The 26,128-nt window shown below is 38.2% G+C and overlaps 1 protein-coding gene across 1 annotated transcript in view; it reads right to left on the bottom strand.

Annotated features, from left to right (window-relative positions):
- Window positions 1-16,195: 16,195 nt before the first annotated feature.
- The window catches only part of DHX15 (DEAH-box helicase 15), a 58,117-nt gene continuing 48,184 nt past the window's right edge, over window positions 16,196-26,128 (bottom strand). The window contains exons 11-14 of the mRNA XM_023223020.1: window positions 25,435-25,557; window positions 21,285-21,475; window positions 18,294-18,463; window positions 16,196-16,762 (exon numbers count right to left, since the gene is read on the bottom strand). Coding sequence (XP_023078788.1) covers window positions 16,645-16,762; window positions 18,294-18,463; window positions 21,285-21,475; window positions 25,435-25,557 — 602 coding nt within the window. The 3' untranslated portion in view covers window positions 16,196-16,644. The remainder of the gene's footprint in view (window positions 16,763-18,293; window positions 18,464-21,284; window positions 21,476-25,434; window positions 25,558-26,128) is intronic.

Below are 26,128 nucleotides of genomic sequence, written 5' to 3'. Positions count from 1 at the left end.
CCGCAGACCAACAGGATCCACAAATTGGAAGCAAACTGGGGCAAGCTTGGAAATGCCACAGAGGAGCCAGCAAGGGCAAATGGGAATAGGTTTTCCATGAAGGTAAGTATGATGAGTCTGACTTTGTATCCACTACCCGTCAGCCCTAGAAGAGGAAGCAGGCTTCATGAGGGTAATGTCACCTCATCACATCTGACAGAGGGATGGAAAAATGGGTGATTTCCTGTAACAGGATACAGCAAGTGTAGCTGCCATGGCTCAGGTATTGAGCACGTACCAGGCACATGCCCAACATTTCACAATCGTCTTATTGAATCATCAAAGTACCCTATGAGATAGTTATTACTATTATTATCCCATCTTACAGATAATCATACTGAGGTATCAAATATTGCAATAGGAGGCATCAAAGATTAAGTAATTATCCCCAGGTCACCCAAGTGGGAAGTGGCAGAATCAGTAGAGTCAGCCCTACTCACAACCCTAAATGACAGGTATTACCATCACCAGTGACTAGAGGTACAAACTGTCTCAGAGATATGAAGTTACTCAGCTGGGAGTGTGGAGCCAGGGCCTGAACCAAACACTGGCTGACTCCAATTGTCCAACCCTTTCACTACTGCATCATAATGCCTCCTTGAGCCCAAACGATCATTTCCTAGAAAAGCCCCTTCACCTCTCCGAGCCCTGAGCCTTGTCATCCCGCAAAGTATTCCTAGAAAGGAAATGCAGATTGGGTGCAGCTGGAGGCATCACTGTGTGGGTGCTTAGGCAGCTCCGTGTTTACATTCCCTTGGTAAAGACGCCCAGCTCATTTCTGTTGGCTTATTTGAGGGAACGCTGTCTGCTGTAGCTAAGAAGCTGAAATTGAAAAGGGGAGGTAGCACGCAATGATGAGATTAGGTTTGGAGGAGGAAAACAGGATCACAGGTCCGCCTATGACAACTTAGGCAAGTCATTTCTCAAACCTTGCAAAGGGTTGGGTTTGCTTCACTGAAAATGGAGACATTCTTTCCGGCTCCCACAATGATACATACTTCCCACTCATTTAAGAACAAGACTTTTTTTTTTTTTTTTTTTGAGACAGTCTCTCTGTGGCCCAGGCTGGAGTGCAATGGCGTGATCTCCACTCACTGCAACCTCCGCCTCCCGGATTCAAGCGATTCTTCCACCTCAGCCTCTGGAGTAACTGGAATTACAGACACCCACCATCATGCCCCGCTACTTTTTGTATTTTTTAGAGACGGGGTTTCACCATGTTGGCCAAGTTGGTCTTGAACTCTTGACCTCAGGTGATCTGCCCACCTTGGCCTCCCAAAGTGCTGGGATTACAGGCTTGAGCCACTGCGTCCAGTCCTCTTAATAATTTACTGAATACTTTTTTTTTTTTTTTGAGACAGAGTCTCACTCTGTCGCCCAGGCTGGAGTGCAGTGGCCGGATCTCAGCTCACTGCAAGCTCCGCCTCCCGGGTTTACGCCATTCTCCTGCCTCAGCCTCATGAGTAGCTGGGACTACAGGCGCCCGCCACCTCGCCCGGCTAGTTTTTTGTATTTTTTTAGTAGAGACGGGGTTTCACCGTGTTCGTGACGGGGTTTCACCTTGTTCGCCAGGATGGTCTTGATCTCCTGACCTCGTGATCCGCCCGTCTCGGCCTCCCAAAGTGCTGGGATTACAGGCTTGAGCCACCGCGACCGGCAATTTATTGAATACTTAAACTTAGCCGGGGATGCTGTTTTGCATACATTACATAATTTTATACTTGAATACAAATATAGGAAATAGATGGCTATCCCCATTTTACAGATGACAAAACTGAAAAAGGGTTGATTTCCTCAGTGGACCCAGGATTTGAAAACAACTCTGACACCAGAGCCCATTTTAGCCCAGTGGTTCTCAACCCTGGATGTGTATTAAAAGCAAATGAAGACCCATTAAAAAAACGCCAATGCTTGGGCCCCAAACTTCATTTAACTAACCTGAGATGGGGGCTGAGTTAAGAACCACTGTTTCAACCATGTTACAAAGCAGGACCCTTAAAACTAGCAGTTTCTCTCTCCTATCCATGCATAGAAATGTACAAAGGTGAATTAATACAGCTGTATAATAAACTAAGACAGCTTCATAATGTGTGGCCAATTATATTCTTAAGCAATTAACTGATGCTAACTCTCAGCTATTATATTACTTTATAATAAATGCAAATTAATATATTTGGCTTTGCAATTAAAAAAAAATCTGAATTTGAAAGGTGTAGCATTCTGATAATGCACATCACTTTAGAATGCTGGGTTTTTTTCTTTCTGTTTTTAGTGAAGATATAAATCAGGAAAAAATCAATCAAGCAATAAAGAGCTCTGGTAAAACAGAGTCCAGCCAGCACTCCCACCCAAACAGGAGTAAGTTAACATCCAAATTGCTAAGGATGGTTCACTGGCAGTAAGGGCTTTGTTAGGCTGAGGTTTACATCAGGGTAACTTTTTGTAAGGTCAAGGTACACTGGAGTGACCTGCACCTTCTCTCTTATACCCATAAGACGAATTAATCCTTAAATTGGGAAACCACACTTCTGCCACTCGGTATTACTATAAATGTCTAGGTTTAAGCAGAAACTGGCACTGTATATTGAAGTACCATTTTGTGGCACTTAGTGCTTTATAATCTCATCTGCCTATTGCTAAGTGACCTGGGACAGTTAATATCTCTTAGCCTTACTTCGTATATTATGCAATAGGAATAACACCCTGGGTTCTTCCTAGGATTGCTGTTAGAATTGAATGAGCTCATTGTGCCAGTGTGTCTAGCACAATGCCAGAGAAGGGGCTCACTAAATATCAGATCTCCACCCTTTTCTAGTCATGCTTATGTTCAGTTAATGGAAATGGGGCTTGACTCAGACATACCCTTAAAGGATCTTGGTGCCATCTTCTTCTGGTAAGAGTTAAAAAGATTTCATTTTAAATACAATCCACAACTGTACCTTCACCATAAGCCTCATTGTTGTATTCTCCCAGCCTTCTAATAGAAGGTCTTATCCTTATTTCCTGGCACACTTACTGGGGTTAGGTCAAATGGCACAAAACCACATGAGACCTGTGCATGTTGCCCATTAGACAGGATAGGCTAAGTTACACAGTAGTAACAAACAGTCCCCAAATCTCAGTGGCTCCTACAACATCAATTGATTTCTTGCTCATCTCCATCTTGGGTCTGTTGGGAGCTTTGCTCTACGATGCCTCATGCTGGAATGTTGCCATAGCAGGGGGAGAGGGAGCATGGTGGAATGACATTGTGCTTGTACAGCTGCACACAGATGTGACCCCATCACTTCTGCTCAATCCTGTTGACCTAAGCAAGTCTCACCTGGCCAAACGTAACTTCAAGGGGGCCGTGAAACCCTACCACATGCCTGAAATTAGAAATATTTGGAGAACAGCATTAATGACTACCACAGGGATCTTAGTTTACAAAGCATCTGTCGCAATGATTACCCAACTTAATCCTCACAATTCCAAGATGGTAATTAATCATTAAATGTGATCATTTAATTATAAGGCATCAGCAAGCACCAACAAAAACAGAAAACCCAATATAAACAGTTCAGGGAACTCTGCCCACTAGTGAGTGAAAGTGCCTGGAGTGCATCAAATGGGAAGTATGAATCTGCTACTTGCTCAAGACTTGTCCACCTCTCCATGTGTGTGTCACCTATGAGCGGGATTCTGCTTTTGAATAAGGCATTTTTTTGTACCTGGCCTCTGAATGAAGGCCAACCAAGATTCTCAGCTCCAAAGATGTAATCTTTCAATGTTGGAGGGAAAAAAGGCCATTCTTCCCCTGCAAAGTAATCCAGCCTGCTTCCCTATCACACCACCTTCTTAGGGAGACTCAATTTGGACTATATCATGATTTCTGCCTTAAGAACTGACTTTAGAGTCTGCCCCTGGATGAGAGCTAAGACATCACTTCATCATTCTCTAAAAAATGAAGAAATGAACGAAGTCTCAGCAGTCAACAAGGACACTGAGCAAGGAAGTGGCTCAAAATTCCCACCGCTTTAAGGCAAGTCTCCTGCAAGGGAATAGCTTAGCTGCGGCTCTCCCCGTCCAGCTCAGTATTTCAGCGACCTATTCCACAATGAAGATGGAAAGTGTGAGGCAGGAGGCTAGCAAAGTCTTCACTTTTCTGTTAACCCCCTCAGGAAGGTTTTGGTTTCAAAGTCTGACCACTGGGTGTCAGGCTTCGGGAGAAAGAAAATAGAGATGGTTTATCAACCCCACTTAATTATGCCAGAGAATGTAGGTGAGATTTGCTAAAGGACAGAAAATCGGCTGGCTTAAGTATGTCAATATGTCTGAAGAAGCTTACTAAACTTTCACTCATCTGACTACACCAATAAATATTTATCTTTTCTACATCTGTACAAATAATTCATTAGCACACAGCGATGCTGACCTCAATCCTTTCCTTGATTTAAAGATTAAAAGGGAGTGGTCAACTTCTGAAGACAGATAATCTGAAGGCGTCCCTGCAACAAAACACCTAGAAATGTATATAATAAATATGCTTAAGAAATAAATATGTATTTTTATATGCACAGCTGAGTTTATTCTGGGATGGGAGGAAGGGACTGGAAAAACAGTAAAGAGTGATGTGAGTGGGTATGCATTGGAGACACGAAGAGGAATGAGTGAAGTGCTGTAGAACTGAGATTTCCATGTAAAGTCTCGGCCTTTAAAGGGATACAGAGATAGGACAATGAAGTTCTCTGCACTGGCTGCAAGTGGTGTAAGGTATACTAAGGTAAATAACCAGCTTTACAGATTTAAGTCAATGGGCTCTGTGGACCTTTCCCATCCCTCTGCCTGGGGTTTGGAACACAGTTCTCATCTACTAGTCCTAAACCTTGGGCAGGTTACATAACCTTATGGCACCTCATTTGCCTCGGTTGTGGTATTGTGAAGAGCCAATAAACTTCATGTATATTAAGTGCTAAGTGTACAAAAGCATGGAAGGGGCAAATCAAAAGTGGAAATGTTTTTCTCCCAGAGATCAAGATTTTTCCTTAAGAAAGTCAAGATATGGTTATACATTATCTGCCAATTTAATGAAAAAGAAATAAACATCTTTAGTTATAAAGGACCAGGATTTCATAGCCTTATCACATGCTAAAGAAATGAGAAAAAAAAAAGTTTAAAATTAGCAAAGGCTTAAAATTTCCTCCATAGTTATATCACTAAAGTAATGGGGGAAAATGTTCTTTTGATAACTATCATCAAGTTTTATATCCTCCTTTCCTTAGTGCCACTGGCACAGTTCAAAAACAGGAAAGCAAGAAACCAAATAGGATTATAAAATACCACAGGTACGGCCAGGCATGGTGCCTCACGCCTGTAATCCCAGCACTGTGGGAAGCCGAGGATGGTGGGTCACCTGAGGTCAGGAGTTCAAGGCCAGCCTGGCCAACGTGGTGAAACCCTGTCTCTACCAAAAATACAAAAATTGGCCAGGCGTGGATGTGCACGCCAGTAGTGCCAGCTACTGGGGAGGCTGAGGCAGGAGAATTGCTCGAACCTGGGAGGCGGAGGTTGCAGTGAGCCAAGATCTTGCCACGGCACTCCAGCCTGGTGGACAGAGCGAGACTCCGTCTCAAACAAACAAAAAAACAAAACACAGGTACAGGATATATACTCCATAGAGAGGAAATGCTCTCGCTTAGGATGAGACAAAATAACAAACTGAATGACCTTGAACAGAACTTGGTTACCTTTGGGCCTTGGTTTTCTTTGAGTATGAGGATTTGAAATCAATGACTTCTGGGGTCTCTTTCAGCACTTTCTGATTTTATGACAGTTATTCCAATTGCAAAAGAAACTAACTACCCATTTGGCCCTCCTATTCCATAAAAACAAAACACACAGTATCATTTCAGGAGTCAGAGTCAGATTCTTGTTTTGAATTTAAAGTGCTACATGACTGCTAAGGTTAAAACTCCTTTCTTTCAAAAATCAGAAAGGTTGAATCATCAGAGAATAAAACCCATCACCACTGCAAACCAAAGTGGATTTTCAACCTAGTAGAAAATCTGAATTGACAAAGCATGCAAAAATTAGCTCAAGTAACCACAACCACCTTCTATGAGTCTCCTGGTAAATGCTTAGGAGTTTAAGTGTGTATTGTTTATGCTGCAAGAAGCAATGAGGTTGAAAGCCTGAATGTGTTATGCCCAGAAACTAGAAACTTAATTCAACAGGGAGAGTCTTCTTCGAGTAAAAATAACACAACTAAAAAATTAGAAAGTCTTAATACGAACTGTTTAATTGTTTTAACAAGCTTTGAGAGGCAGCGGTAGGTAAATAAATCACCAACTGGCGGTAAGCCACCAACTGTTAATGTGTCTGCAAGTTTCTTGTTTTTCACAATCACTAGATTTACATACAATTATAGGTTATGGTTCTCCATGTACACATACAGTGAAAGACATTTTCCAAATAACTTTTGATGTAGAATGGAACCTGAGAAAAAAAAATCACTTAAGAAATCAAATCTCATATAATGGAAATACTTTAACCACAGCATTCAGACATTTGACTGTGGATTCCAAATGCTTATCTAAACAGAGGCAACGCAATTAAACTGCCTTCACTCAAAATGGTGTCAGAAGGCAACTACCCTATTTACTAGCCACTGATAAGTTATGACAACACTATTTCATAGCCTGTCACTGTATTTCTTTTAACCCCCCCAGCAGTAGGATTTAGGATTTCCTCAACACTAAGGGCTTATCTCAAATGCTTTAGTGCATGAACAGTAAAAAATCAGAGTTGCAATGCCACACTGAGAAACTAGATAATGACTTGGAAATAAAAGTGGGAGAAGTGATGAACTGCCACTATCTGTTTTTCTAAGTTTTCTATTTTCTAATACAGAGCAAAACTTTAAATGCGAACTACAAAAATAAATCTAACAGGCCTAGCAATTCTGAAGGTAACCCAATGACAACAGAAAACTTTTAGATCACTACTAAGAGGTCTTTATATTGTTCACAAACAATATGAAAATAAGACTGATACTGTTTATAATTACTAGCTAGATAAAATTTGGCAAAAGACATCTAATATACTTTTTACAATGAAAGTGATTTCTAAAAATGATCCCCTTGATCTCATGCCTATAGAAAAGCTATCAGTTTTTAATATGAAAATAATAAGCTAGTTACCTTACACCATTTAAGTATTATTTTCTGACTTTTCTCTCTTCCTTATGAGACTGGGGAAAAAAGATGTTAGAGGAGAAAAATAACTGTTATATGCCAAATAGTTCAAAATCTTCCCCTGGATACTGAAACAGGATCCTTAGAAAGTACACAATGTCCTGAGTTTCCCTTGGAGACAAATACTTTGGTCATTTATTTGTAATCAGACACTGATTTTAGCAGATTACAGCACTTACAAACATTGTCACAGACAGCACAATGTCCATTCATAAATAAAACGAGGTCTATTCATGAAAAGGTTGTGATTCTTTTCAAAGCATCCAATACATCCTTTCTGGACATTTCCCTTTCAGTATTACCTGGCATGTAATCAGAAAAGGGAAACATTCAGGTAAGTTACAAACTCCAGTCATATTCACAGCAATATGCAATATGGACATTTACAGGGGGAATCAAATAAAAACCCCAAGAGTCACAGTAAATGTTTCAAAGTCCATATAAAGAAAGAAGCTTGGCCAGGCGCGGTGGCTCACGCCTGTAATCCCAGCACTTTGGGAGGCCGAGGTGGTCAGGAGTTCAAGACAAGCCTGGCCAACATGGTGAAATCCCATCTCTACTAAAAATGCAAAAATTAGCTGGATGTGATAGTGGGCCCTTGTATTCCCAGCTACTCAGGAGGCTGAGGCAGGAGAAACGCTTGTACCTAGGAGGCAGAGGTTGTAGTGAGCCAGATCGTGCCACTGCACTCCAGCCTGAGCAACAGAGCGAGATTCCACCTCAAATAAATAAATAAAAATAAAAGTATTTGCTCAAAGAATGATACTGCATACCAGGACCAGAAGAAAGGGACATAATGATACGGCTCCAGCCCTTAAGAAACTCAAAGTCTAGCAGAAGAAAACAGCTTTAAATACTTGAACAGGTTCCAAGGACAGAGATAGAAAAGACTATCTAAATGATGGCTCCAAGTTATGGAGAAAAGCAGTTTAGTGTAAATAAGCAGAGGAGAATGGGTGGTTCACCTTGCAAATATTTCTAATCCCCAAACCAAGCAAGTGACTTCTGGACTATGTTCACTTCAGACTAGTCATATCACTGCTCTACTTTAAAAACAATACCAAGAAATGATTGTACTCAAAACCTGTACTACAATAAAGCAGCAAGCCACCAGTAAAAATATCTCCCTGTCAGACCCTTGTAGCACTACTTAAGGAAAAGGAAGACCAGGAGTGCAGGAAAGTCCTCTTCCATGCCTGTTTTCTCATGAACATTAAGCCAGAATGGAAAATAATTAGACCAAATTACACACCTTGTCCACGCAGGTGTGTAACTTCCGAACCTTAGGATGAAAATCACAATCTTAGAACCATGCACCTATCAAGGACATCAACCAAGCGTTACATATCCAAGCTCCCCTGGTACCCAGCTCCGGAAAAATATCAAGGTTGAGGGAGCACTTAGCTAAGCAGAGTGGAATGCCAGCCCTGCAGATAAATAGCCATGTGACCTGGGGCCTCAGTTCTTCTGAAATAAGGAAATAATACAATCTACCCCAGAGATTACAACTTAATTGTAAGGTTCAGTTCTAAGAGTTCCTGCAAATTATTACATAAGTTGTTACTGACTGCTTTCTTTCCCTCCACCATGCTTATCATTTTTCCTACTGTCTTCAGTCTGCCTTACTGCTGCTTGTTTAAAACACAACAGTAACTGTCCAAGAGCCACCTGTACTGTTTAAAAGTTATCTATACCAAAAGACACCTACTATTACATTTCTCTATGGTAATAAAATAAAAACGGGAAAATTTGCATTTCAAAAACTCTCCTCACCCTGACAAGCAACGTAACTTTACCAAAGTTGACATGAGTAGATCCTGATGGGTTATGCATCACTTCAGGGAGACACCTCTAAACTAGCCAGCACTATTTGTAGAAAATCCTACATGTTTCTCTAAGGTTATTAAAATACTTCTGGAGAGGCAAGGAAAGCATAGATTCAGACATTTAACACTTAAGACAATACCTTAAAAGTTACCCGTTCAGCCCTCTGTAAGTGTAAAAAGGGAAATAATAAGAAAAAAGACTATTTCATTAATATAATCTTGGGAAACAATGATTCAACAAAACAGCCAAATATAAAACTTTAAAATTTTTTAGGTAAATATCTTACAAAACAGTCTTCAGTATGTTTTTGTAGTAAGCAAAACCAAGACAGCACACTAAAAAACAAATATCTAAAATAATAACATATTCATCACAAATGAGATGAAATTCTAATCATTCCTTTTATTTCTAATCTACTGCACAAGTTTTATCTATAATTCCTTAAAAATCAAAGTATTTCCCTTTTTAAGAACTCAATATTGGCTGGGCATGGTGGCTCACACCTGTAATCCCAACACTTAAGGTGGCTGAGGAGGGCAGATCACTTGAGGTCAGGAGTTCGAGACCAGCCTGACCAACATGGTGAAACCTCATCTCTACTAAAAATACAAACATTAGCTGGGCGTGGTGGCGGGTGTATGTAATCCCAATTATTTGGCAGGCTGAGGCATACGACTCGCTTGAACCTGTGAGGCGGAGGTTGCAGTGAGCCGAGATCGCACCCACTGCACTCCAGCCTGAGAGACAGAGTGAGACCCTGTCTCAAAAAGAAAAACAAAAAACAAACCAATACTAGATTCTCTGCTAAAGCTAATGGTGCTAGTGCCATAGTTGAAGTATTTCCCAGCATCTTAGCAACTGTACTTTTTAATATAATCTAAAATAAAAAACACACACCTGTGTAACCATTAGAATGAATTTCTATCTATTCATGGTTTTAAGTAACTCCGTCTCTCAAATTGATAGCATGTCTTATTTTAATCTTACCTCAGATTTGGCTGAGCCAAATTTTCTACTTTAAACTGCCTAACAATTCTTTACATAAGTTGCAAATCTATGAGCTGAAATGAAGAAACCTCTCAGCAAAGTCTTCATGTTTATTATTGAGTGTAGAATATGTTCATCAATGTTACTAACCAAAAACCACAGAACAAGACATACAGAAAATCCACTGGTTCTTGATGAGTTTATAACTGCCATGCAAATCCAAACACACTGAATGCATTCAACCCTAAGTAATGATCTTTATTCATCTGCCCCACCTGATGATTCTTTTAAAGGGCAAGATCTTAAAAGACTTTACCACTTTTCTACATCCCTGCTACCCATCATCAACCAGGGGTAGCCTTCCACTTCAGTTCTCAGGCTAGTGTGAATTCATCATCAAAATTGTAAGATCTAAGTATGCCCATGATCTAAGGCATCTCTTTGATGATCTCTTGCTTACTCACAATCAAACCACTTTCAAAGTCTCACACATTACTCCCTCTCTCAAGCCGGAACTTGATCCACCTCAGATTAACAGATACATCCCTCTGTGCCAAGATAAGAGAGACTAAATTTAAGTTGAAGTCCCTTGTAACTTTCCCTCCTATCTTCATCCTGGTCTATGAAAATCTCTCCTATTTTCAAAGCTAACATCACTAAGTTTGACCTCAACTTCAGATTAAGTGTGGCCATAATCCCAGTCTCTCCCATGACACACAGGTACAGGTTTTGCCTAAAATTTCAAGGTTGTCTGTTAACTTGAAGTTTCTTTCCTCTTGGTCTCAACCCCGCCCATGAAACTTTCTGTTAAAAGCAGGCTTTGCAAGCTTTCCCACTTCAAAACCTTTTCTCACCCAACAATGCCTACAGGTAGACTAAATGAAGGCATGCAAACTGAAGAATACAAGCCTGCCTACAAAGCAGCCGTATAGTGTGTCAGGAGAAACTTCAGGTAGGCCCGCCCTTGCCAGACTTAGGAATATTTTGAAAACTTTATGTGGATCTATTTTTACAGAAACGTACTCTATTTCTTTAAAACATTTCATGAAGATCACGTGAGGGCAGGCTGCATCTGGTCCTTTTGACTACCTGCTTGTATCCTCTACCTTAAACTTACGTAAGCTAGCTAAAGACCAAACTACCAATTCCCACAGCTTTCAGGATTCACAGTTCCCATCCACCACACACCTCTCTGCAGCATGAAACTCCACTATCTAAATAAACTATTTTACTTTCTGGCTGCTCCTTCACCCTCCCATCCTCTTATTAAAGGTTCTGTGCTTTGTAATCTCCACCATTTTTTTCTCTCTCAGCAGCAGCTAGGATTTCAGATTGATCTGCAGCCTAGATTCATGACTGGCACCCCAAGCCATGCATCTCATATAGCCTACACGAGCTATCTCTGATGGCTCTTTTGCTTTAGACCACCACTTCATCTCTGCCCCTTTCATTCTGATTCTTCTAGTTCAATCTCATTACCTGGGTTATTGTGTAGTATTTTTTCTAAATGACTTCAGTGAACCCTCTTCTGACAATCTATCCTCTATATTGAACTCAGATGCACACCTAGCCTAACCTTCAAGTTCCTCAACAACTCAACCCCAACCTAAATTCATAGTCTCCTCTGTTTTTACCTAAATAGATCATGCTCCATTCAAACCAGACTGCTCTTTGCTATTCTCTTAGCATACCACCAAAACTGACCCTGACCAAAAAGCACAAACCATTAAACCAGTTAAGAAAACAAACAAAAACCAATCCAAAACCAAATATTGGACTTGATCAATATTTGTAAAAGTTCTACTCTTCTTGGTTGGGCGTGGTGGCTAACACCTGTAATTCCAGCACTTTGGGAGGCTGACGCAGGCGGATCACCTGAGGTCGGGAGTTCAAGACCAGCCTGACCAACATGGAGAAACCCCATCTCTACTAAAAATAAAAAAGTAGCCAGGCATGGTGGCGCATGCCTGTAATTCCAGCTACTTCAGAGGCTGAGGCATCAGGAGAATCGCTTGAACCTGGGACCTGGGAGGTGGAGGTTGTCGTGAGCTGGGATCACACCATTGCACTCCAGCCTGGGCAACAAGAGCGAAACTGTGTCTCAAAAAAGTTCTACTCTTCCAAAGACACTCTTAAGGAAACAACAGTATAAGCTAACAGGTTAGAAAAACACTTACAAAACAGATTATCTCATAAAGAAGTTAGATCCAGTATACACAAAGAACTCAAACTCAACAATTAAAAAACACTAATTATAAAAAGGGCAAAAGTTATGACAAGTTACTTCACCTAAGAGATATAAATGGTAAATATGGACATGAAAAGATTCCACACCATTACTGATTAGTCATTAGAGAAATGCAAACAAACGAGGTACAACACCTACTAAAATGGCTAAAATTTAAAATAAAATAGGTACTATGAAATGTTGGCAAGGATAGAGGGCAATCAAAACACCTATATGCTGATGGTGGGGTAGCAAAATGATACAGCATTTTGAAGAACTAGCAGTTTCTCACAAAATTTAACATACATTTATCACAACTCAGCAACCTTGATTCCTAGTTACTTACCCAATAGAAAAACTTATCCATGCCCATATAAAAATCTACATGCAAATAGCTTTACTCATCACAGCCAAAAGCTGGAAAAAACCGACTTTCTAACTGGAAAACGCATAAACAAATATGGTACGTAGACAATGGAAAACTACTCAGCAATAAAAAAAGAACTCACTGATATATATGAAATAGATGACTCTTGAAAGGATTATGCCAAATGAGAGAATCTAGACACAAAACACTACACCCAGTATGATTCCAAGTAGCCAAACACTTGGAATAGAAGGAAGGATATCAGCTAGAAAGACACATGGGGAACTTTTTGGGGTGATGAAAATGTTGTGTACTGTGGTGACAATTACACACCTGTATACATTTGTCAAACTTTATCAAACTATAGATCTAAAAGCATATAATTGATGCTAATTATACCTCAATGAAGCAGAACTTTAAAAACTGTCTCTGAACCATGACTCTTGCTCTGAAATGCTGTTAATCTAAGAAATACTTATAGCTAATTTTTAAGGGACCACTAAAAATGCACAAGACGAGAAAAGCACCTCATCATATTCTCTAATATTAAAAGAAACTGCAAAATTCAAATTAATGTTTACATACAATTATTTACTAAATCTGTCAACTTCATTTTTAAATGTAACACTGATAAAAACTGCATTTGAAATAATGTGTAGGTTTCATACTACAAGAACTCTTGAGACTGTTAGCTTAAGATATTCCTATCCTGCCTTTAATTTTTTATGTCATTAATGAGCTGTGGATATATTTGAACATGTAGGGTGAAGTCTCCAAAGATTAACACGACCCAAAGTCTGCAAAGGTCCCTTCTCAGCCCTGAGCCACAAAGATTAAAATTCTCAAGTAGCAATTAGGCACCCGAAATTTATACTAAGATTAATATGAAACAAAAGTATGCTATGGTTGCTTGAAAGGTTAATGTAATCTGAAATTGTAGTAACAGAAGTGATGGTAGGCCTGGTCCTCTGGGAAATAGCAAGTTCAACTGCAGTCTGCCCAGCTTCGACCATAGTACTGACTGCAATCCAGAGAACACTTGGCAGAGGTTAACCAAGAATGTTCAGAATAGCTGGAAACAGTGTTAAAGAGAAATGTTGACAGGAAAGAAAACAAACAAACAAAAATACAAATTATTCAGTCTAAATTAAAAATAAGGGAAGATGACAGTTAATTCCAAATATCTAAATGGCCGAGTAGCAGAACAAACAGCCTTATTTAATTATGTTCTAGAAGGAAAAACTGGAATCAGGTGTTACACAGAAAGAGCTTTAGCTTAGCATTTCTAAGAGCTATTAGGCAGCCTTCAAGGGTAATGAACTGTTTTTCTTAATGTATCTGGTTAGGGAGGATAGCCATTAAAATTACTTCTAAGTATATGAGAATACCTCATATGCCATATAAAAAACTTGAGTATAGAGTGCTTTTGGATTCCAGTTAAATTGATTTATTGTAGGGCATTTTTTATCTTGTCCTATTTCTCACAAGTTGTGTTAATTTCCTGAACATTTGCAGGGTCAATGGTTCTACTTGCTGATGGCCTTCCTTCTTTATACCATATCGCAACAAGCAGTTCACCTATTCCAAGTTGACAGATAAGGAAGGTGATCTCTTCAGGTAATCTTCAAAAAACTTTTTAATTTTCTTTTTCTATAGCACAAATAAATTATTTGATAGTCATAGCTCTATGTGAACAAAGGAAACTAACAACTTTGGTGTCCAGCTGCCAAATCTGTAAGATAAGGAGATTGAGAGAAGACCATTTTTAAAAGCCACAACTTTGTCAATAACATCAACGGTAAGAATGTTCTGTTTTAGGCTGGGCACAGTGGCTCACGCCTACAATCCCAGCACTTTGGGAGGCCGAGGCGGGCGGATCACGAGGTCAGGAGCTGGAGACCATCCTGGCTAACATGGTGAAACCCCGTCTCTACTAAAAATACAAAAAAATTAGCCAGACGTGGTGGCGGGTGCCTGTAGTCCCAGCTACTCTGGAGGCTGAGGCAGGAGAATGGCGTGAACCTAGGAGGCGGAGCTTGCAGTGAGCTGAGATCACGCCACTGAACTCCAGCCTGGACAGCAGAGCAAGACTCCGTCTCCAAAAAGAAGAAGAAGAAGAACTTTCAGCTTTGGTTAGATGTAGCCTAGAACAACTGGAGATGGTGGGGGATAGACATCATGATAAAAACTCAGCTTGCTCTTTCTACATGGCCATTCTCAATGCACACCCATCAGTCCTAGAAGCTCTGCCAAATACCAAACTTTGTTCTAGATATCTGAAAACTCTAACACTTAACAGTTTCTCTGTAACAAAACCTAATGGTCTAACTTCTCATTTTACACAGTCCAAGATTAAATAATACGTTACACCACGGAGACCTACTTAAAACTGGATGGTCAGATTATAAAGATACACAACTCACAAACTACACTTGCAGCTTAAATTAACAGGCAAAATATTCCTCTGGTGAGAGCTGCCATTTCAGTGAGAACAGTCTGACCAAGTGCTTAGATTTTTTCAACATAACTTTAAGAGATTCTGGCAGACAATGTTGCCAATGCTTAATGTTGCATGAATATCTAACCATTTCAAAATGCTGTTGCATAAATATCTAACATTTAATATTTAAATGTAACCTGAAGTATTATTATATCATGTAAATTATTTCATGGGAACAAAATGAGGCACTTATACAAGGCACATTAACTTTTTCAAGCCACTAGGCATCATTTAGTAACACCTACCTACACTAAAAAGCATATTTGTTAGCTTCAAAGAGTTAACTTGCCCAACTCCCTAAGTCGCATGCTAGTTACCAAGTATATTTAAATGCCAGGCACACATCTATATATTTCCTTTAACACTTAAAAACTTATAAAGGTAGGAGGGGAAGAAGAGGAAGTCCAGACACTAATAAGTACAGTAGTCTTCACATGAAAATAATTGATTAAAAAACATTTTATGGGCCACATAAAACACCTCAATTTTCATTCCAAAATGAATGTAGACAAGTTTTCAACTTGTCTACTGCCTGTCACAGAAAATGGAAGGTCAAATGTACATTTTAACACACTATAAGAATTTGTAAAACAGATGTAAAATACGCTTCCCTCTTACCTAATACTAATAAACATGTTTGAGAAGCTAGAAGTATAATAAAAACATCTGACAAAAATGTAGTTAAGATAATAAATTACGAGCCTTATGAAAGAACTCTAAGACAAGTAGAGAGCTCTCCTTTCATTGTTCTGTCTTTTGGGGTCCAATTTCAAATATCACTACACACACTTTACTCCTTTTAGATCGATCACATCTTGATTAACCTAACAAAGCGCTAAGCCATGCTCTTAAAAACATTGCTTTAACAGCTACTTTTCCTAAGGAGTACTCCTTGTAGAAAGACATCAAATATGTAGTGAGAGTATAATTATAATAATAAAAAAGCTCCACACTTGAAAAGAAAAACAGCTATACTTAGAGACTAGAACAAAGATACCAAAGGGCTTTGGCCAAAATTAGTATAAATAGACTTTATTGAAGTCAGTGCCTCTGTACTGAGACAGAAGATTGTGTCTACATAAGCACAAGTTGTAACATTTCACAACTTCTAAAAGGAATGTCAACAATTACAACGATCATGCATACCATGGTCGATAATCACATTTTAGAAGCATTTTCAACCATTTCTAAAGAAATGCTTATAACATTGTTATATATAGAACTACTTTCAATAAACTGCAAAACATTGATCGACTTTTCCAGTATGAGCTACAGTGTCAACACAAAAGGGAGGCATAAATGTTTAATTTATGAAATCAGAATGGAATATTTACTGTAAAGAAAAATTAAAAAGCTTTCAAATAAAGGCCATTATCGAACCAACGTGAAGAGCACAACTCCAACTTTTGAGTTCATTCATCTTTTAAAGCTGTCCTCTCAATAACTTCAGTTCTAAGCACTGAATTCAGTACTGTGAATATTCCTTGGATTGAAGTTTGGCAATGATGCGGTCCAACTGTCTTTTTGCTTCACACTGTGGGAAATTGCTCATGTCATAATATTGAGGGGCAATTTTCACCAACCTGTTTAGAAGGGGGGAGAAAAATTTCCAAATTAACATTTAATTGAAATACTGGAGTTGTTAATAGGATAGGCATTATTCATTAATATACTGATGAACCAAGGCAAATCTATGAATTCAAGTCTCATAAAAATACAAATAACTAGTCCTTACAAATGGCACTTTTAGAAATGTGTTATTTTATTTAGTAAGATGTAAATTTTCTGGTGTTGAACTTACCATAAACAAACAAACAAAACCCTCAAGATATATTAATGTAAGGAAAACAGATAACGTCACTGATTTCTTTACTCTGGCACACTATTAACTTGCCACTCCAAGGATATAGTAATGTAACAGGTTCTGTGTAGGAAACATCATGGTATTCAAATGATTGGATCTTCTCATTTCCAGTGTTTTTTTTTAATAACTATAACTCTATACCCCCAAAATACACCTGACTGAAATATTTCATAAAGTTTAGCTATACAACTTTTTTCTCAACAAAGCATTTCAGATAAAATGGTAATGTCCTACACAATTTAAGTGTCAGAAGTCCCAAATCTATATTAAGAAAGCAGTTGTACAATATAAAGCGGTGACAGCAACTAGAATACATGCCTTCAGTCCCACTACTTTTGGCTGACATTTCCTATCAGAGGTTATAGAACAGATTCTGGCATAAATAAAAAAAACCATGAAGATGAGGGTTATTTTGCTTAAAATAAAACAATCAGTTCTCACTCTACATCTTGTAAAAGCTAGTATGTTAAAACACAAAGAGTTATCATTTTTATGCCTGCACAATTCCTAAAAACCAATATATAAATAATAAATAGTTGAGAGCTAATTGTAATGGGAGAAATAAAATGTAAAAAAAAAAAAATTTCTGCAAGCAAGAAACAGTACTGACTTGAGTTAATCACAACAGCAAAAGAATGGCTCCAAAGAAACTCTTTTAAAAAAATGTTTAAAAACCCTTTTTAAAAGTATTTTTGAGAGACAGGGTCTGTCACCCAGGCTGGAGTACAGTGGCATGATCACAGCTCACTGCAACCTCAAACTCCTGGGCTCAAGCAATCCTCCTGCCTCAGCCTCCCCAGTAGCTGGGACTACGGGCATGCAGCACCACCATGCCCAGCTAATTTTTGTACACACCTATATATATTTTAGTAGAGATGGGGTCTGGCTATATTGCACAGGCTGATCTTGAACCCCTGGTTTCAAGTGATCCTCCCACCCTGGCCTCCCAGAGTCCTGGGATTACAGGTGTGAGCCACCATGCCCAGCCCCTAAAGAAACTTTTCATGCTATTCAAATGTAACTTTACATTTGGCTTCAAATCCTGCCCATAAATATCAACAATCCCACTTTCCACTTATCAAAGGAAGGGTGTGAAAGATTAACCACACCATCCAGTCAATACCCTCATACCTACACAATGAAATATAAATCCTCAATGAGTGAATGCAAGGCCATGACTCTAGCAACAGTCGGGTTCCGTTTTGAGTGAAGTATTAACAAAAAACTATTAAAACAAAAGGTGTACTTACCATTCTGGCTTGATATCTGTACATGTCCGGATGTAATTCTTTGTTGTTAGAACAAACTCATTATAAAGCACCCATTCAGGTTTGTGGTCAAGAACAGTAGAGGGATGCAATTGAACCACCTGGTTATCTTTCACAGTTAAGTAATGCCCTGTTCGTTCTAAATGTGCCACCTGAAACAAAAACCCAGTATATTATTAACACAATGCTTCTGACATACTAGTTGTAAAGCTACCTATATAGTTAGGAAAAGGCAGGCCTCCCTTTTACTTTTCATTCTATGGCTATACTTATTTATCACTGTCTTGTAAAAGCAGAGATAAGCAAACTGCCACCTGTGGGCCAAATCCAACTCACAGCCTCTATTTGTAAGGTCTGTGAATCCAAAATGGTTTATACATCTTTAATTAGAAAGAAAAAATATCATACAAAAAACATTCCGTGAAGCATGAGTAGCATGTAAAATTCAAGCTTCAGTGTTCATAAGGAAAGTTTTATCAGAACGTAGTCATGCCCATTTGTCTATACCTATTATGCTCCAAGGGCAGGCAGTGAGTGTTAGGTAGTTCTGACGGGGATCTCACGGGTCCACAGAGCCCAACATTATTATCTGATCTTTCCTGCCTTAGACCATCGAGAGCAGGTTCTTCAGCACTGGGCGCCAACTATGAGTAGACAAACAATTACCAGAACATTCATGTCTAAGGTAGAAAACTAAAGCTGGGTGTGGTGGCTCATGCTTATAATCCCAGCACTTTGAGAGGCCGAGACAGGCAGATCACCTGAGGTCAGGAGTTCTAGACCAACCTGGCCAACATGGTGAAACCTCATCTCTACTAAAAATACAAAAATTAGCCAGACGTGATGGCGGGTGCCTGTATCCCAGTTACTCAGGAGCTAAGGCAGGAGAATGAGAATCACCTGAATCCAGGAGGCGGAGGTTGCAGTGAGCTGAGATCACATCACTGCACTCCAGGCCTGGGCGACAGAGCGAGGCGCTTCATCTCAAAAAAGAAAATAAATAAATAAAATATAAGGTAGAAAACTAAAGAGGGCAAAGAGAAAAAGAAAAAGGTAACCTACAAAGACAGGAAAATAAAAATGAAAAAAAGAGCCTGCACGTGCTTCTCTTTCATTTCTTTTTTTGGTAATGCCTTGACTAGTGATACTCATCAAAATTGACAAGTTCTCCCTTTCCAATTCTAATATTCTGTGCATAAGAATGAACATGAATAATGGAAAAGAAACTCAATTTCATTCAAAATATTTACTAAACACCTATTAGGTGTCAGGTATTACAATGCATGTTGTTTCTAATAAATTTTTTGTTGTTTTTAAGAGCTAGGGTTTTGCTATGTTGCCTGGGCTGGCTTCAACACTCCTTACTCCCTACTCAACTTCTCTAGTAGCTAAGACTACTAGAGAAGCACTACTAGCAAGCACACTCTGTGGTGCCCAGCTGTTTGTAACAAATTTTAATCTACATAATTAAGAAGCATAATGCTTGAATATAATTTCATCAATTTTTTTTTGAAATAAAAAAAGGAAATTTAAGAACATGACAAGCCAGGCCTGGTGGCTCACGTCTGTAATCCCAGCACTTTGGGAGGTCGAGGTAGGAGGATCCTTTGAAGCCAGGAGTTCAAGACAAGCCTGAACAACATGGCGAGGCCCTGTCTCTACACACACAAAAAGGCAAAAATTAGCTAGGCATCATGGTGCGTGCCTGTAGTCCCAGTAACTCAGGAGTCTGAGGTGGGAGGATCACCAGAGCCCAGGAACGTAAAAGCTGCGGTGAGCCATGATTGCGCCACTGCACTCCAGCCTGGGAGTGAGACCTTGCCTCCCTCACCCCACCCCTTTCCCCTAAAAAAGAAAAGAACATGTCAAAAAGAAGCTAGTACATATTAAATATTAAGAATATAGTTAAGAGTTTCGAGAAAGAATGCTCATACCTATTATTCACCAAACTCTAATAAGCCTAAGATATTATATAATAAGATGCCACAATAAACATTCTTACTGTTACATAGATTCAAATACAGACATCTCCCCAATCTCCTTTGGTTTTTCATTCTGAGACTGTCTTTAAGCTCATATTCTAGCTTTGAGCCCATCTGGCCTTAAGGGTAAAGCCACATCTTGCTTAACAGACACAGCCAAAGAGAGAATGAACAAACAGGAAACAGACAGAAGAGACCTATCCCAAATCAAGTGATTTGTTTTCAATTTTATCACCACAAAATTTTCTTGCATTTTTCTCAAAGTTTCTCTTATTTTATAAACACCTTAAAATACCTGTTTGCAATATTTACTTGACAAGTTTTACTTCTGTTTGTATAGCCATTAATACAGCACACTTAAACTAAATAAAATCTTTTAAATTATGTTTCATCTTTATTGCTACTAAACAGACATTTTTGGCTTTTCCAGTATGCAAGGGTCTTGGACATAATTACCAATGATCCACTCTGTAAGAGGACTGTAAATGAAATCCACATATTTGAATATTTGAATTTGGAGGTGCTTAGTTTTTAGATAAAGACTAAAGCCAACTGTATGTACTTTTGGATCTGCTCAATTGCTTCTTTTTAGTATTCTGTTATGACAATATATTTCCAAGTAAGACCTAGATTCAGAGAAACTGTGCACTGACTAATATTCACATTCCTGAAAAACAGGTGCCTAATCACATCTGAAAGTAGCCAAGGTTTCCATTTTGTACAAAGACTCTATTAATAAAATAATTCTAAAACTGATTCCTGTATAACTAGACTACCTTAGCCATTTAGTGCATTAATTTGTTACTCATTAAATACTTCAGATTTCTTAGTATATTAATTCACTCAAAGAAACTGGATGTAACAACATTTATGATTAATTTTTAAGGGCATGCATAAACTCACTTTTGCTTTCGAGTGGATTCAAAGGACTGTTAATAGAAATCAGTGTCATGTGAATACTTAATTATTCATTCCCATATTATCTACATACCTGCATAAAATACCCAGTAACCAAAGCTTTTCTTATATTAATATAATAGTCCCTGCTTGTAAAGTCAGTACTTCGACGAGGCAAATTAAATCTGTCCATAATTCGAGATAGCTGCTGGCGTACATTGTCTGCAGACATCAGGGACCTGTAGTTAATGAAGTTGTCATAACACCACTGAACCGATTCATGATCTAAAAAGGTGGAAGGCGGGGAGAAAAGAGGGGACCATGAATCATCCACACAGGAATATTCTCTAATTAAAAAAATTGTTATAAAGAATAAGCTAAATAAACCAGAAAGGAGATTTACCCACAACATTTTCTTTAAAACTGTAATGTTACCAACTTTCTCAAAGATCTGTAGTGTGATTCAACATTAGAAACAGTAACAAGGCTTTTGGATTTGGATGCCAAAACAATGATTTTGAATTAACTGTTTTTAGTGAATTATTTCACCCATTAACATCCACCTGGCTGTTTCCAAAAGACAGTATCAGATAAGGGAAGGCTGGGTGTATTAGGTAAAAGTCACGGCCTGTTCATTTTCAATGAAACTACAGCCATTAAGATAACTGCAAACAACTGTTGTGTACTGTTCCTTATGCCTGAGCTAGAGCACCCCAGACTTAAAGATGTCAGTTTTATCGCGACACACGTGCCTCTAAGCAATTTACCAGCAAGTCCTGAAACTGAAGTTTACAAGGATGCCTGAAACCTCCATTCACGTTTAATAAACAAAACCTAAGTCTAAGAACTTCAAGTAATTTTACTACATGTATTATCAAAAGGATATTTCTCTGATGAATCCTTGATAAGCTTCCAACTAGCCTAGTGTTGCTCATTTAAAGAGCTCAACCTGTAGCATCATGAAAAAAATTTTACAGTGACATCTTTTATGTACCAAAGACAGTCATGGCAAAGAACTGCATTATTTATTTTAGAGGACCTTTGATAAATAGAACTAAGAGGGTTATTGTGAAATGGGAGAGAGAAAACAAAAATTAAAACTGTTGATCCTTCTCTTGCTACTGTGATGTATGCTTACCTTCAGCATATTCTTTTCTCTTTGGTTCTAGGATTCTAGTTATAGTGCATAACTTTGCCTTAATGTTTTTTAGAGACATAACAAATACATAAGTACATTTTTATCCATTACAAAATGCATCCCCATTTCAGAAATTAAGAGTGGGTGGGGTGGAGATAGGAAATAGATCTTTGAATTAAAGAATACAGTAACATATTAGAACACCCATTAATTAATTCATCTGGAATGAGAAATAAAAGGTACCCATCTGAAGCTATTGACATTTAAACCAAAGCACTGAATATCTTTGGGAACTGAAACAGCACACCGTGGAGGTAATTTTACTTACGCTGATGCTCTATAACAAGCTGAAAGGCAGGAAAATGCCCACGCTGGACAATAAAAAGGCAAATTTTTGAAAGGGTTGTTGATTTGCAGACTATGGCTTGAAATATAGTTTTTTTGTGTGGTTCTCAATTTTTAGAATTCATGTACTACAGATGGAAAAATGGCAATTCTAAGTTATTTGTTAAGAACAAATGACTAATAACTAACATCTGATGGTTCTACTGTATTTCTAAACTTGTGAGAAATAATACATGGGAAAAGTAAATCTAAAACTGGGAACATTTTATTAATATAACTTTAGCTGTTTCTCTCTCACCAATACAGAAAACTACCCCTAAGATCTAAAGCCAAATCACTGTCTAATTTTCAGAGAGTAATCTCCCCTCCCCAGACAGAGTAAGGTACTGCAAAATAACTTAAATCTAGTTTTGGATTTCAAAGGGTATTTACATAAATAGTATTAAGACAACATTTTAATTGACATGACATTTTAGTTTCACTATGTAATCAACTATTGTCTGTAACGTAAAACATCTTGACCAGTATCTGAAACACGCTTTTTTTTCAAATATACTGAATGATTCAATTAATAATATACAACCATTTAAAAAGCTTTCATGAAAACAAATATTTCAAATATTTTCATATCCATATATATGCATATATTGAAATAATGCATAGGGATCTGGCAAAGTTTTTTGCTTTTTTTTTTTTTAAAGGGCTTCTCTTATTTGAAAAGGTGGCAATCAGTGATTAAAGCATAAATCCTCATCTTTAACTAATAAGGACGGTTCTAATAAATGTCAAGTCATCACATACTGCAAACCCCTAAAAATCACCAATGACTAACCATTCCTCTGGCAGTGAGAGCTCATAGTACCTCTCACTAATAATTCCTTTCTTGAGCAAACAGTAGACTTGAACTTTTCCAACTCTTGTTTACAGGCCACTTGTAGCCTGAGAACCATCATTCATACTTCTGTTTTTTCTATTTTATTAGTTGTATTTTGATGTACAAAGTAGTATTTTGATGTGTTTATCAGAAATAGCTCACACATCTGGTGAGTAGACAACACCACTCTAACTTACTACATTCCCTCTGACTGTAAATCTGTTCCTTCTCAAGGCTTTAATAGGTTATGTATCTCTTGGTCACCCTGTATGTTTTGCATACAAGATGAATACGGTAGGTTTTTTGAGTATTTCTGTCTAATCAGGGGTAAGTCTTTAACACTAGGTAATACCAGTATTTGGATACAAGAAAGATTAACTGTTCTAAGGTAAACCATGCACTGGTCTTGAGCCTTTGGTTTCATAACCACATTTCCCTTAACTTTCATATCTGCCCAAGTTGTTTTGGGCCTGGGCAGAGAAGGGCTCCATTCTTTCTCTCTGCTAGTCATGAATTCTATTCAACTCTTATCAGGGTTCTGGAGTAAGCAACAGACGTAAAGCAAGTTAGGTACTACGTCTGGTGCACACACTGGCCCTCTAGCACTTGTGGACCCCAAGACAAATAAATTCACCATCACCCCCACAGAGATGTGCCAAAGTCAACAGGCTCCCCATTTTAAGAGTATGAGACTTTTATGAGATAATAAAAATGAGTTATAAATAAAACCAGACATACAAAATTGGAATATCAACTTTATAAATTAGGAAACCAATTTCTCATGAGAAGAAACTACAAACTTAGTGACGGAATTCCACATTTTTGGCACGGGGTGATGATGTAGGGCTATCAGTTAAAAAAAAAACTGTCAAATCCGGTTGCACTCAATTGCTGTATTCTTTTTCTCCTTTGAATTTATTAAGGTTTCCTCTCAATTTTTGTAAATGGTACATTCCAACAACAGCAGCTAGTAATAACTTCATTATTATTATGTTTCCTCATTTACAAGTCATTGGCAAATGTTTTTCAGATCACTAAATATTCTCTGATAAGATAATTTAAAGCTAGAACAATTACTTCATATGTCTACAGCATAACTCACAATTTTTCCACTGGTGAGCATTTGGGTAGCCAATTTTGTTTTACCACCATAAATAATGATGGGATGAAATTCTTTAATTAAATCAGTGTCAATAGAATACCAAAAAATAACTTTTTAAATTATTGCTGGGTCAAAGAGTATAAAGTTGTTAAAGTTCCTGGTAACATAAAATCACATAAAGACCACATAACCCCACTCCCATACAGCTAAGGAATATTTTTCTTCAATATCTGCAAATTTTATAGGTGAGAAAATGGTAATGCCTTTCATTATCAATAATAATGCATTTCTTCAGCTAACAGTACTGCTGAACTTTTCCATATCTTGTTTACAAGAAACTGGTAGCCTGAGAACCATCATTCATACTTGTCCATTGTTTTCTATTAGCTTTATTTTGGTGTAAAAAGTTCTTTATTAGTAAAAATGTTAGAGTAATGAATTGTATAAACAATATAAAACTACTCTTAAAATGTAACATGCACAGAAATAAAAGTATATAAAAACTTGCATATTAGCAATAAATGTCATACAAGTCTGTGATTTTTATCACTATATTTTTCAGGTTTTCTACAACTGGTGCTTTATTCCCTGATTATAAACATAAACAACTTTGGAAAAGACTGGCAATTTCTATTTTAAATGCTAGTCAGGAGTTTTTCTAAAGTACCTCTGGGTTTCTAATGTAAGTTGTCACAGATAATAAATGAAAGTGGGACAAAGAAACATCTTATACACTGCAAGTGACATTTAGACAAAAGAATGTCCCCAATCAAATTTACACTTACTTTGTTTAAAAGCATGGTAGACGTTCAGCAGTGTCAGATGATCTCCATCTATGTGGGCAAATCTCATCTTGGCCTCATCTGCGGCTTTCTTGGCCTCCGTGGGGCGAACAAAACACTGTGGGACTAAACAAGGTTGGTATGGGCCCAACACAAACGCCCATATCGATGAGTCACGCATTCACAGATAGAGGAACAAGGCCTAGCTAGGTCAGTTCACAGAGCATAGGGCAGGGCAGGATGGCCTCCAACTGCATCTTGGACTGTTTACTACCTTGATTTGGTACATCAACACCTAACCACATCTGTAAGACAAGAGGATTTCAAAGCTACAGAGTACCTGATTATTTTAACTAGATCTAAAAGTAGGCATCAAAACAGCTATTCTGAAGGCCATCAGGATACTAAAAAGCTCAACTTATTAAAAAAAAACCAGTGCTGATAGCTCTACCAATAACCAGAATAATGGTATCAATTGCCTTTCAGCTAACTGTAATTTTTCAAAAGGACATCCACTAAATCTATTGAATGGCTGTGAAAGTTAGAAAGCTACACTTGCCCACTGCAGAGCTAACAACAACTTTGAAACCAGTCTACTGCCATGTTTCTATCAGAATTTTTTCCCTAATACTGTGGCTATTACCAACTGGTGGGTATCACTATTAGCACCGGTGAGCAGAAGCATATGTAAACATAA

The sequence above is a fragment of the Piliocolobus tephrosceles genome, chromosome 3, assembly GCF_002776525.5.
Source record: "Piliocolobus tephrosceles isolate RC106 chromosome 3, ASM277652v3, whole genome shotgun sequence".
NCBI classification, from domain to species: domain Eukaryota; kingdom Metazoa; phylum Chordata; class Mammalia; order Primates; family Cercopithecidae; genus Piliocolobus; species Piliocolobus tephrosceles.
The sequence above is the reverse complement of the archived record's forward strand: the minus strand, read 5'-3'. Positions and strand labels throughout refer to the sequence as shown.